The sequence below is a fragment of the Oryzias latipes genome, chromosome 17, assembly GCF_002234675.1.
Source record: "Oryzias latipes chromosome 17, ASM223467v1".
Taxonomy (NCBI): domain Eukaryota; kingdom Metazoa; phylum Chordata; class Actinopteri; order Beloniformes; family Adrianichthyidae; genus Oryzias; species Oryzias latipes.
In genome coordinates this window covers 27,023,631-27,035,769 of record NC_019875.2, presented here as the reverse complement: position 1 = coordinate 27,035,769, position 12,139 = coordinate 27,023,631, and the positions used below count along the sequence as shown (strand labels likewise).

At 40.7% G+C, this 12,139-nt stretch overlaps 1 protein-coding gene across 4 annotated transcripts in view; it reads left to right on the top strand.

The window, feature by feature from the left end:
• LOC101173258 (voltage-dependent R-type calcium channel subunit alpha-1E) overlaps positions 1 to 11,968 on the top strand; it is a 67,947-nt gene extending 55,979 nt beyond the window's left edge. For 3 of the 4 annotated variants that reach the window (XM_020711142.2, XM_020711144.2, XM_023964958.1), the window contains 17 exons: positions 2 to 112; positions 202 to 282; positions 479 to 598; positions 705 to 770; positions 2,071 to 2,162; positions 2,259 to 2,433; positions 2,514 to 2,641; positions 2,886 to 2,982; positions 4,067 to 4,172; positions 4,272 to 4,379; positions 4,460 to 4,560; positions 4,653 to 4,759; positions 4,850 to 4,940; positions 7,024 to 7,116; positions 7,490 to 7,622; positions 7,948 to 8,087; positions 10,268 to 11,968. In XM_020711142.2, the coding sequence (XP_020566801.1) occupies positions 2 to 112; positions 202 to 282; positions 479 to 598; positions 705 to 770; positions 2,071 to 2,162; positions 2,259 to 2,433; positions 2,514 to 2,641; positions 2,886 to 2,982; positions 4,067 to 4,172; positions 4,272 to 4,379; positions 4,460 to 4,560; positions 4,653 to 4,759; positions 4,850 to 4,940; positions 7,024 to 7,116; positions 7,490 to 7,622; positions 7,948 to 8,087; positions 10,268 to 10,780 (2,262 nt within the window). In that variant the 3' untranslated portion in view covers positions 10,781 to 11,968. The remainder of the gene's footprint in view (position 1; positions 113 to 201; positions 283 to 478; positions 599 to 704; positions 771 to 2,070; positions 2,163 to 2,258; positions 2,434 to 2,513; positions 2,642 to 2,885; positions 2,983 to 4,066; positions 4,173 to 4,271; positions 4,380 to 4,459; positions 4,561 to 4,652; positions 4,760 to 4,849; positions 4,941 to 7,023; positions 7,117 to 7,489; positions 7,623 to 7,947; positions 8,088 to 10,267) is intronic. The other variant, XM_020711145.2, reaches the window with a different exon arrangement.
• Positions 11,969 to 12,139: the final 171 nt, after the last annotated feature.

Sequence of the window (12,139 nt, the reverse complement as noted above, 5' to 3'; positions counted from 1 at the left end):
GTATCACTCGGCGCCAACAGCTTATGACACTGTGCTGAAACACCTAAATACAGCGTTCACTGTGCTCTTCTCCATGGAGTGCATCCTCAAGATCATGGCGTTCGGTTTTGTGGTAAGGATCCTGAAAAATTAAGGCCCTAAAAGCACCTGTGTTTCATTTTTTTCCGACCGCTGATCTGAATTGCTCTGTTTTTCCCACAGAATTATTTTCGAGACACGTGGAATATTTTTGATTTTATTACCGTTCTTGGAAGCATCACGGAAATAGTGGTGGATTTGCAGGTAAAATTGTCATTCACCATATAGTGGACACGGGCAGGTCCTTTTTTTTCTTTCCAAATTTTACTACTGTCCCTCTTTGCAGACACAGCTTAAGTCATGTTGTGTTAAATTTTGCCATCTGTGGTCTACATCCTGGCTGCCACTCTCTCTTCTGTCTGTGTCACCCTCCCTGTAACCACACGCTTGTCTCTCCCAGTCGGTGAATACCATCAATATGAGTTTCCTGAAGCTTTTCAGAGCAGCTCGGTTGATCAAGCTGCTGAGGCAGGGCTACACCATCCGTATTCTCCTGTGGACCTTCGTGCAATCCTTCAAGGTGTGACATTTCTACAACCACTTTATTCTTTCCCAGCAGTTTGAAAGATGAGCACATTTTTCAAAGAGCAGCTTTAATCTGTTCTTTGCTGTCTTTTCTCTGACAGGCTCTTCCTTATGTCTGCCTGCTAATCGCCATGCTTTTCTTCATATACGCCATCATTGGAATGCAGGTACACATTTTAAATTACAACACAAATAAAGATATGTGTTGGCATAAATACTTTTTTGTTGTTTTTCTCTTAGGCTTACCATAATACAGCAAATATTTTTTTAAATATTTTAAAAAACCACTGTTAAAATTATATGAGCTCCATCAATATCATGGTAGTTTGTGTTTATTGTAAGCAAAAAGTAAAATACCCAAACTTAGTTTACGTTTTTTTTTTTTGTTTTGTCCAAATATGGCATGTGTGACACTAAGTGCTTTTTTTGTAATTGTGTACCTAAATAGAAATATTTAAAAAAAAAAAAAGTTTCCATACCATTTCCAGTATATGTTCAAGAACGTGCTGGAAAAAAACACAAAACTACAAGAACTTAATTCTGAGGTGGTTTGAATAGGAATTTAGTTTCAGAATTTAACTTTGTTAAAGTAAATCCAGTAGTTGACCTGGTTTTAATAAAATCCATTGCTTTATGAAAGGTTTTGTCATGATGCATCTGCCAGAGCTTTAAAAGCCTTTAAAATACAGGAACTGCTCTGTTGACATTTTTTGATGACATCCTGCGAGCAATGGATGCGGAGACCATGTGATCTTCGTCCTACTGGATTTATCTGCTGCGTTTGATAGACAGTAACATTTTACTGTCCAGACTGAGTGATGTGGTTGGGATCTGTGGTACTGCTATTGACTGGTTCAGGTCATATCTGGCAGACAGAACAGGATTGACATCTGCCACAGCTCCTCTGTCTTGCGGAGTTCCTCAGGGCTCAATTGTAGGACTTTTTCTTTTTTAAACCTCCTTCCACTGGATGAAGGAATGAGAAAACATGGAGTGTCCTTTCATTGTTATGCTGATAATAGTCAGCTATATGTTCTCATTAACATGAAAAGCTCCTCTATAACACCACTCCTTTCTTGTCAACATAGCACCAAAGACTGGATGGCCTTTGGCTTTTTGAGTTTTAATGACCAAAAAACAGAAGTGATGGTGTTGGGTTCAAGTGGCTCCTGTGACCTCTCTAAAGTGGATTTGGGCCGCTTGGCTCCACATGTTAAAGAGTTTGTTTTAAACTTGGGTTTTAAAATGGATAGTGATTTAAGAGCTCTGATCTACACACTACCTACAATGGTGGGATACATTTCCACACAGGAGACATTTGCAGAAACAAATTGGTGTTTTTTAAGCGTCTCTGGCTAGCACATTTTGTCTGGACCGCTCTTTTTTTCATTAATGTGATGGGTCAGCAGTTTTTATATGTGAAGCTAAAAACTTTTCATCCTCAGCTAATCCGTTGGTTTTCTGCAGGTGTTCGGAAACATCAAGTTGAATGATGAGAGCCACATTAATCAGCACAACAATTTCAAAACCTTTTTCAGCGCACTAATGCTTTTGTTCAGGTAAGTCTCATCAGACCACAACCAAACTTTTGTTAAATGTGTATTCGTGTGAAGTTTGATGTAAGCTGGTGTGTTTCTTGTGTACTTCCTCTCCAGGAGTGCAACCGGGGAGTCCTGGCAGGAGATCATGCTCTCCTGTCTCTCTGGACAGGAGTGTGAACCAGATCCCTCCATCGCTCCGCTCACCATGTCTCCAGACCACGAGGGCGGCTGTGGGACTGACTTTGCTTACTGTTACTTCGTCTCCTTCATCTTCTTCAGCTCGTTCCTGGTACAAAAAACAGAATAAACGAGTTAGGCGACAGTTTTTTATCTCTATGAATCTAATTGTGCTTGTTTTGTTTTTTCAAGATGCTGAACCTCTTTGTGGCTGTGATTATGGATAATTTTGAGTACCTGACTCGGGACTCATCGATCCTGGGCCCCCATCACCTAGATGAGTTTGTCCGAATCTGGGGGGAGTATGACAGACTGGCCTGGTGAGCTTTAGGGTGTTTTGTGATTTCTATTTTTTTCTGATATAACTGGTACTGTCTTTGTCCAGCAGATGGCAGCCAATGAGCAAGGAAAGTTTCTCAGTTTCTGTCCAAAAAAAAAATAAAAATCTGGTGTTTGTTAAAATAAATCATATTAAATCCTAAAATCTACTAAACTAAAATCTTTTTTTCTGAAATAACACTTCAACTGTCTGCTCTCTGTACCCACGTGTCTCCTGGTCTGCAGTGGGCGCATTCACTACACGGCCATGTATGAGATGCTGACGCACATGTCACCTCCTCTGGGTCTGGGTAAAAAGTGTCCAGCTAAGATAGCCTACAAGGTAATAAGAAAACATCATCCCTTTTTCTGGAAACCAGAGGGTCTGACTTAACCCTTTGTAGTCTGGACTCATCTGTCCGCCAATGATGTGTACTGTTTACAATGATGTCGTAGGAATAGTGCCGACGCCCCCATTAGAACCGTTTTTTTGTTTTTATAATGTAAGGTATAGGTTCCAAAAAGTTATTAAGGTTTTAACAAACATAATTAAAGTTAGGACACATAATTGTGATACTCATCGGAATAAACCCTTGAGACATTGTGTTTAGAGGAGCTTCGTCTGGTTTCTAGGTATTTTTCTCATAGTTTTGACTTTGTCTTTGCTTTGTTTGTGGATTTATCCGTTTTAATTTTGTCTTTCAGAATTTTACTGTGGTTATGAAACATAAAAACTGTTTGATCTTGATTATTTTTGGATCAAAAATTTCTAAATTTCTCATGATTTACTTTTTTTGGACAGTTTGGGGTTTTATTGTGGAATCGTTATGTAAGCTAATGAAAACATGTTTGTTTAAAAAAGAAGCTGGGGTGGTACTAAAATGACAGGTATTAGGCAATGCCACAAAAAAAGCTGTTTAAAGATAAATCATTGTAGAAAAATGTTTAAAAAAAATGCTCTAAAAGGCCCCTATCCTGTAAAAAGTTAATTTTCCAGAAAATAAATCACTTTACTTTAGTTTGTTTTTGCAAAATATAAATTATAAACCTTAAAAACTGAATATTTTGGTTTCATTATGTTCAAATATTGTTCATGTTTTTGTTCATAAACCTGCTTGTTGAGGAGCAAAGAGGATTGAGGAGATTGTTTATTAATATTTTTCTCAAACAATCTGTTTTGGTGGGAAAAACAAATGTTCCCTTTAAATATTACCGACTAATTGATCAACCGTTAAATATGAGAAACTAAAGAGTGTAAAACGAGCGTAATGCTGCGAATCATACTGTAATGTTTAAGCAGAAGCTTCCCAGACTTCCTTTTTTTTTTACCTGAAATTAGGACAAGCACTGTTTTTATTCTTTTGGAGGTCATTTAGAAATTTGTCGTCATTTTCCCCTCCTCGAGTTCTCCTGCTTATTTCTTTCAGCGGCTGGTGTTGATGAACATGCCTGTGGACGAGGACATGAGCGTTCACTTCACCTCCACTCTGATGTCGCTCATCCGCACGGCTCTGGACATCAAAATAGCTCGAGGTCACGCGCGCATACTTTCAATTTTTCCAGTAGATTAATACATTTTTCCTATCAAGACACATTTAGTGTTCACATTGTGATTGTGGGTGCTTGTTTCAGGTGGTGAGGACCGCATTGCCTTGGATATGGAGCTGCAGAAAGAGATCAGCATCATTTGGCCGTATCTGCCCCAGAAGACCTTAGGTCTATTGGTACCTATTAACAAAGGTCTGGCTAAGGCTGCAGTAGTCAGTGTGCTGCTGTAAAAAAAATAAAAAAGCAGAGGCTTAATGTAGCGTGTCTCATAGATACTGACATGACGGTGGGGAAGATCTATGCTTCAATGATGATAATGGATTACTTCAAACAGAACAAAGCCAAGAAACTCAGGCAACAGCTGGAAGCTCAGGTCAGCTCAGATACAAAAATAGCTTTTTTTAGGGAATGCAGTCCTTTTTTTGCAAATAAATCAGTCTTGTGTGTTGTTGAAACTTGTTTCAGAAGAGTAATTTGATGTTTAAGCGTCTGGACGCCTCCACGCTCCCAGAGGACGTTCTGTCCAACACCCAGCCGCTGCCACTGATGGCCCACAGTGCTGGCTCGGCCTTGTGAGTCTGCAAATGTGTGCAGATTTGTTTCTGTACACTCAGCCTTTGCTTGTGTTTGCTGAATGCTTTTCTCATCCCCCCTCCTCACAGGACGAGAGGTGGTTTTGTAGCTCTGAGCCCCATTTCACCTCAGGAGCTGTTCCTGCAGCCCATCAGCTCAGACGCTGATGCTAACCAGCAGGTGAGACAGGATGTCAAACATGATTCAAATCATTCATGTCACATTTGGGATTTTTACTTGAAGTATTTGATCCCTTGTTGATTTTGTAGGTTGGCCCACTTAAAAAAAAAGTCAGTCTTTCATTTTAATGGTAGAGTCATTTGAACAGTGAGAGATAGAAAATCACAAAGAAAATCCCTTGCATTTCATCGGGAGAAATAAGTATTTGACCCCCTTGTAACCAGTAAGAGTTCTTGGTCAGACAGACCAGTTAGACTCTCCTAATCAACCAGTCACCTGAGTTGAAGACACCTGTTTGAACTAATCACCTGTATAAAGACACCTGTTCACAGAATCAGTCCATCAATCAGACTCTAAACTCTCCAACATGAGAAAGACTAAAGAGCTTTCAGTGGATGAATGCAAGAAGATTGCAGACCTGCACAAGACCAACAAAACCATCAGCCAGAAGCTGGAGGTTAAGGTGCAACTGGGTCAAAATACAAGAACATGACCATCAATCCACCTTTAGGTCTGGTGGGGTGTCCTTGATCATGAGAACAGTGCGAAACCGGCCTAAAATAACACGGCAGGAGTTAGTTGATGATCTCAAAGCAGCTGAAGCCACAGTCACTAGGAAAACCTTAACACTTTGGTTCAACATCTTGCAATGATGACTTAACTTCAGGTAGATGTGAAGGCCCGCACAAAGTTGAACACCTTCAGGATTTAGGGAGAAACTAACCATAACCCTATGACCCTCCCAAGAAGACCATCCCCACTGTCAAGCATGGAGGTGGACACATTATGTGTTGGGGAGTTTTTCCACACAGAAAGGATCCTGAGTGAATCCTGAGTGAGGACCTTCTTCTCTTCACCAGGAGGCTTAAAATTGGTTGTGGGATGGGTCTTCCAACAGGATTATGACCCAAAACCCACAGCCAAGCAATTGGCAGAAAAAAAAACAGCATATCAAAATCATGGAGTGGTCCAACCAATCTCTGGACCTCAATCCTACAGAAAAAACCTGGAGAGAGCTGAAGCTCAAAGTTGCTTAGCAACAGCCACCAAATCTGAATGCTTTAGAAATCATTTGCTAAGAAGGGTGGAACAGAATTCCTCCTGATATTTCCAGAAACCTGTTCGTAAACTATAAGAAACCTCTGTGCTACTATTAAGGATTGTTGCCACAAAGTGCTAACTCTTTCTGGCAAGAGGAATCCAACAACTATTTTTCCTAATGAATAATAAATAATAAAATGCTTTAAAGTGGCATTTTAGTATCTCACTGTTCAAATGAGCATACCATTGGAACAACAGACTGTCAATTTCCTGTTAGGTGGGCAAACCTATAAATTAGCAATCAAATACTTATTTCCTCCACTGTACAGCTTCAAAAACATTAAAAAGCTAAATACGGCATGATTTAGGTCAAATTTAACTGTGTTGGATATCAAATTGCTTTTAACAACTTCTGTTTTAGCCTTTAACCCCACAGGCATGTCATAAATATGTTTTGATTGATTCTGTTTCTGCAGTGCCTTGCAGAGCACTGCAACACTGCCGTCTGTGCTGCTGTCTTTTAGTCCTGTGGAGACTGAAAATCAAATCCTCGCTGTGCTGCTGTGTTGTTGCTGTCTGGTTTTTCTGGTACAGAATGCCTGCCAAAAAATGGAACCACATTGATCAAACCTTTAAGTGTGTTAGTGTGACGCCAACTGCATCGGGCCCCTTTTGACAGAAGACTGGATTCTGTTTGCGGCTGACTCTTGTTCATGCATGACTCAATGCACCTCCAGAATGACAAAAAAAATCTGCATCTTGACAAAAGTTGCATCTGCTGTGGATGAAATCTGCTCCTGTTTTTCTTCCCTCACTGTTCTGCTCCTTCAAGTCAGTTTCCCTGTTGCTGGTTATGAAATTGTCTGTTAATTGCTGGAATGGCTTCTGTATGGATGCGATTGAAGTGGTTATGATGGACGGCCCTCAGTGATGCCTGTGCCCCCCTCTTGCCTGAGCTGGACCTGCAGACAGCGAGGCAGGGATTAGCCTGTTCGGTGCTCTGTCTATCCTTGCCCTGCTCTTTTGTTTCTGTACTCATTAGGTGGGAGAGTGCAAGTGGGGGATAGAGCTTCCCCTTGGGAAGGGTCTGTGTGTGCGGGCCTCTTCCATGCCCCGCCTGGCTGTAGAGTTGCAGGTACAAATCCTCCGTGACCTGGCCTCTGAGATGGATCTTGCAGACGCCAGTCACTGCATGGGCTTTTTTTCCTGAATGCACACAGTTGCTTGGAGGATCATTTGAACGGTTCAGTTTTTGTGAATGCTATCTCGAAACCCGACCAAGGTTCAGGGAATAAGAATACCATGGTTTGAGTTCTGGAGAATCTACTTGTCACGTCCACCTCTTTCATCACCAAAATAGTGGCACGATTTTTTGTGATTCCCTGCACTTTTGCATCGCTATAAGCATGGAAATGTTCTTGTTTTTTCTTTAAAACACCTAGAAATAACATGGTATTATGTTATATATCCTATGCTTTTATGTTTGTGTGTTTTCAAACATAAAACAGGCCGAGGCTACAAGCAGCTCCATGAAGCGTTCAGTGTCCACCGTTGCAGATGAACGCTTAAATGGACTCTGGCAGGAGGAAAAAAGTCCGGAAAGACTCTACCGGCCTCGGCATAAAAGCTACAAGGCAGCTGGTTAGTCCTGTTGTTTGCCCTGACAGAAATAAATCTTTCTCTCTATTAAAAGAGGATTTTTAAAAATCACTAGCAGTTCCTAAAATGTAGTCATTACAAGCTCAGATGAGTCTATTTCACATTTTAACTAGTTATTTAATAAAGTAAATTAAGTAAGAAGGAACTGATTAAATAGGCTTCATTAAAGGTGGCCACCATTAAAGGTGGCCAGCTTCTATTGATTTTGACATTTTGCTAGTGTGGAGTTACCACGTGTGGTTTTTTTTCATAGTGATGAGGGATAAAGATCTGAGATGTTAAACTGGATTAATTTTTTGCCCCCTAGTTTCCCGGTCTGAGCGCGGCCGTTCCAAGGAGCGCTGCCACCTCCTGTCTCCAGACGCGTCTCGCTGTAACTCAGAGGAGAGAAGCTTGCAGCCTTCTCAATCCTTCAGCCCAGGGAGGACGAACTTCCAGGATAAACAGGTCAGTAGCATCTGAATAGCATTTACCTCACAAATCTGGAAGCCTGAAACTCAAGTATGATGTCAAAGCTTTGGGTGACGTGCGACGCGACAACAGGAACTCCAACTAAATTGCCAATCATGTTTAAATTATCAGAAAAGGTGGATTGTGACTGTGGTTTATGAAACTACGGAGCCCGTGTCCTGACATTAAGATATAAAAATATATCTTGTTCCCACAGATTAATATCTTGTTCCCACAGGTTATTATGTCGTTCACACGAAATACTATTCCGTTCCCACAAGATACTATTGCGTTCCCTCAAAATACTATTCCGTTCCCTCGAAATGATTAACTCGTGCGAACGCAATAATTATGTCGTTCGAACGCAATAATTAATCCGTTCGAACGCAATAATTATTCACGTCATAAGTCATTCACGCGGATATGCTCTTTGTACGCCGGCAAAAGCCGCTTTCAGCGGTAACTTCCGTGTCTCTGTGGCCATATTCGTTCAAAAATGGAACATGAAAAACAAAAATGATCACTTTATTACCGTCTCAATGAATATAAGAAAAATATCAAAAGATTTATGATAACTAGGCTGCTTTGTCATACGATAGCTCCTGCTAGTCTACCACTAGCTCCGCCGCAGAGCTCTTTGATGTATGCCGGCATTTGGGCAACTGGCTGGTCTGTTGTCAGACAGCTGATATTGTAGTTTAGGGTCGAATAGGAATAATAATATTCAGGACTTGTCTTTTATTAACTTTAGCAGTCAGTATCTTTACATTCGAAGGCTATTAGGCTACATGCTAACTGACTAGCCGATCATTTCCTGTTATTAATTTACGTCATAGATTTACAGCAGATACCTTCACATTTCTGTCTGTGTGTGTCTCATTACATTGCATTGAAGACACGGAGGATGTTTAGAGAACAGATTTATTTATTTCAAAAAGCACAAAAGCATCCATCGTATTCACGTTCATTCACATGATGATGATCTGGTACGCCCTCAGTCATCTTGCTGCAAAAGCCGCTTCCTGCCGCTACTTCCGTGTCCCTGTGACCAAGGTCTAACAACAAGACCAATGATTGGCCAGTGATTGGTAGCAAAGCACGCTGGGAAACGGGACGTACTGCTATTGTTGTTATGCTACAAGCTAAAGGTAAGTGCTTTAGGCGAAGCATCCAGCTTAATATGATATTTTTCAGATTTTCATCGAGAAAATAACAGATCGACCATTCTTGCTTTTATTTTTACCCCTATTGAATGCTCACAGAGACACGGAAGTAGCGGCAGGAAGCGGCTTTTGCAGCAAGATGACTGAGGGCGCACCAGATCATCATCATGTGAATGAACGTGAATACGATGGATGCTTCTGTGCTTTTTAAAATAAATAAATCTGTTCTCTAAACATTCTCCGTGTCTTCAATGCAATGTAATGAGACACACACAGACAGAAATGTGAAGGTATCTGCTGAAAATCTATGACGTAAATTAATAACAGGAAATGATCGGCTAGTCAGTTAGCATGTAGCCTAATAGCCTTCGAATGTAAAGCTACTAACTGCTAAAGTTAATAAAAGACAAGTCCTGAATAATATTATTCCTATTCGACCCTAAACTACAATATCAGCTGTCTGACAACAGACCAGCCAGTTGCCCAAATGCCGGCATACATGATCAGACAGAGAGCTCTGCGGCGGAGCTAGCCTAGCAGGAGCTATCGTTTGACAAAGCAGCCTAGTTATCATAAATCTTTTGATATTTTTCTTATATTTATTGAGACGGTAATAAAGTGATCATTTTTGTTTTTCATGTTCCATTTTTGAACGAATATGGGTCACAGAGACACGGAAGTTACCGCTGAAAGCGGCTTTTGCCGGCGTACAAAGAGCATATCCGCGTGAATGACTTATGACGTGAATAATTATTGCGTTCGAACGGATTAATTATTGCGTTCGAACGACATAATTATTGCGTTCGCACGAGTTAATCCTTTCGAGGGAACGGAATAGTATTTTGAGGGAACGCAATAGTATCTTGTGGGAACGGAATAGTATTTCGTGCGAACGACATAATAACCTGTGGGAACAAGATATTAATCTGTGGGAACAAGATATATTTTTTTATCTTAATGTCAGGACACGGGCTCCGTATGAAACCGATCTGATGAGGGAATTCTTTCTTTCAGGGGAACAGTTCCGACAGTCCAGTTCCTTCCACGTCAGAGTCCAGTACGCCCAGTGGCCAGCGACCAATGTCCCAGACCCCAACCAGCTCCCGCCCTCACATCTCCTACTCCCCACTTGTGTGCCGCACACACACCTCCGTGGGAGAAGATGAGGATGAGCAAGGCAGCCCGGAGAGCATGAGGCGAGGTAAGCCCACGGGGGGCCATGCAGCAGAGAGGCGGAGAGAGCCCGGCCATCACTCGTCCCCGCCGCGACGCTACCCCTCTGAGCCTTTCCTGACCTCGCAGGAGGACGACCACAGCCCAGACCCCACAGGTCCTATGGAGACATTAACCTTTGAAGCTGCGGTAGCCTGCAGTTTGGGACGCTCAAACACGATCGGCACGGCCCGACCACGCTGGCGGTCCGGCTGGCAGGTCCCCAATGGACACTTTAGGAAGCGTCTGGTGCAGACGGCCTCTGCTGCGGGCTGCGACCCTCTCAGTGACACAGAGGAGGACGACAGATGTTAGGGACAGGACACGAGACAGGAGACCTTTTAGACAAGGGCCAATCTGCAACCGTGTCCAGATTAAAGCTTGATTTGACTTTTCTTTTTGTTTTTTTCATCTTTAAGGCTCTGACCTCTCCAGGTGGTTAATAAAAATACAAAGCAATGAAGACCAACAGTTCCTGAAACTGTAGATGAACACAGAACTCTGACAATCAATACAATCTATTTCCTGACTCAAACTTGATTTTAAACTGTGATGATAATTCTCCACTAGTTGCCGGATGCAGTAAAAATAATAAATCAAATGAATAGACTACATAATACCATCTGTGTTTTGATTTTGGACGATGTTTTCAAATGAGTCACACTGCTTTAAAATCTGTGAGGTGTGTGATTATGTAACTACATTTTCTTAGAAATGAATTGCTTTTGTAAATAGACTGGAAATTATCTCACCAATCATTCAAACTCAATCAAGACAACAAGCCATTATGACAAGGAAATCTGAACTTTTACCAGACAATGTCAATACTTTATAATGCTGGATTTTTCTACAGTGTGAATGAACAGTTGGGGAACAGATTGATCATTTTTCCTTTTGATATTGACATAAAAGGTTGTGAGATATGGATTTAGCTATATTAACAAAATAAAGATGCTAACTTGTGTTTTCACCCAGCACAAACATTTTTTTCACCGAATCTCAGACCTTTGAAAATAAACCGGTAACCTTTAAACCATCAAATTAAAAGACTCAGTCCAGTTTAAAAACATCCTTTAATTTTCTGAATTACAATATCTTATTTTAGTTTATCCAAAATAAATTTTTTTGTTTAATATTCATAAATATTCTATGAACTATTGTGGATTATGACTGTAGAGAAACTACAAGCCTGCTATGACACGTTTTGCTTCAAAATCATCTTTTCAGTATGATTTGCTAATAATGTACAGAGAAAATATGCTGTTTGTAACATTTTGGCTTGAAAAAACTAAATTAGCTTATGAGATGAAAGGGCAAAGAGGCCCTTATATAAATAGAAATAAGTTTTGTTTGTTTTACTTGCCTGATGTAGGCCAAATCTGTGAACTTCACTTAACCAAAAACATGAACATTTGTATCAAAAATTTCAGGAATGCAACTACTTTGTGGATTTCCATGTGTAAAATAATTGTACATACAAATAAAGGTGTCCTCAAATTGTCATTTTCGTGAGTATTTTGTTATTCTGTAAAAAAAAAAAAAAAATACAGCAACACATGAATGACTGGTTCTTTATTGTTAATAGGATCCCCATAATCTGTGCTTAGCAGACAGTTCCTCTTCCTGGGGTCCTTCATAAGAAACACATCATACAAGAACACAATTCATTAAAAA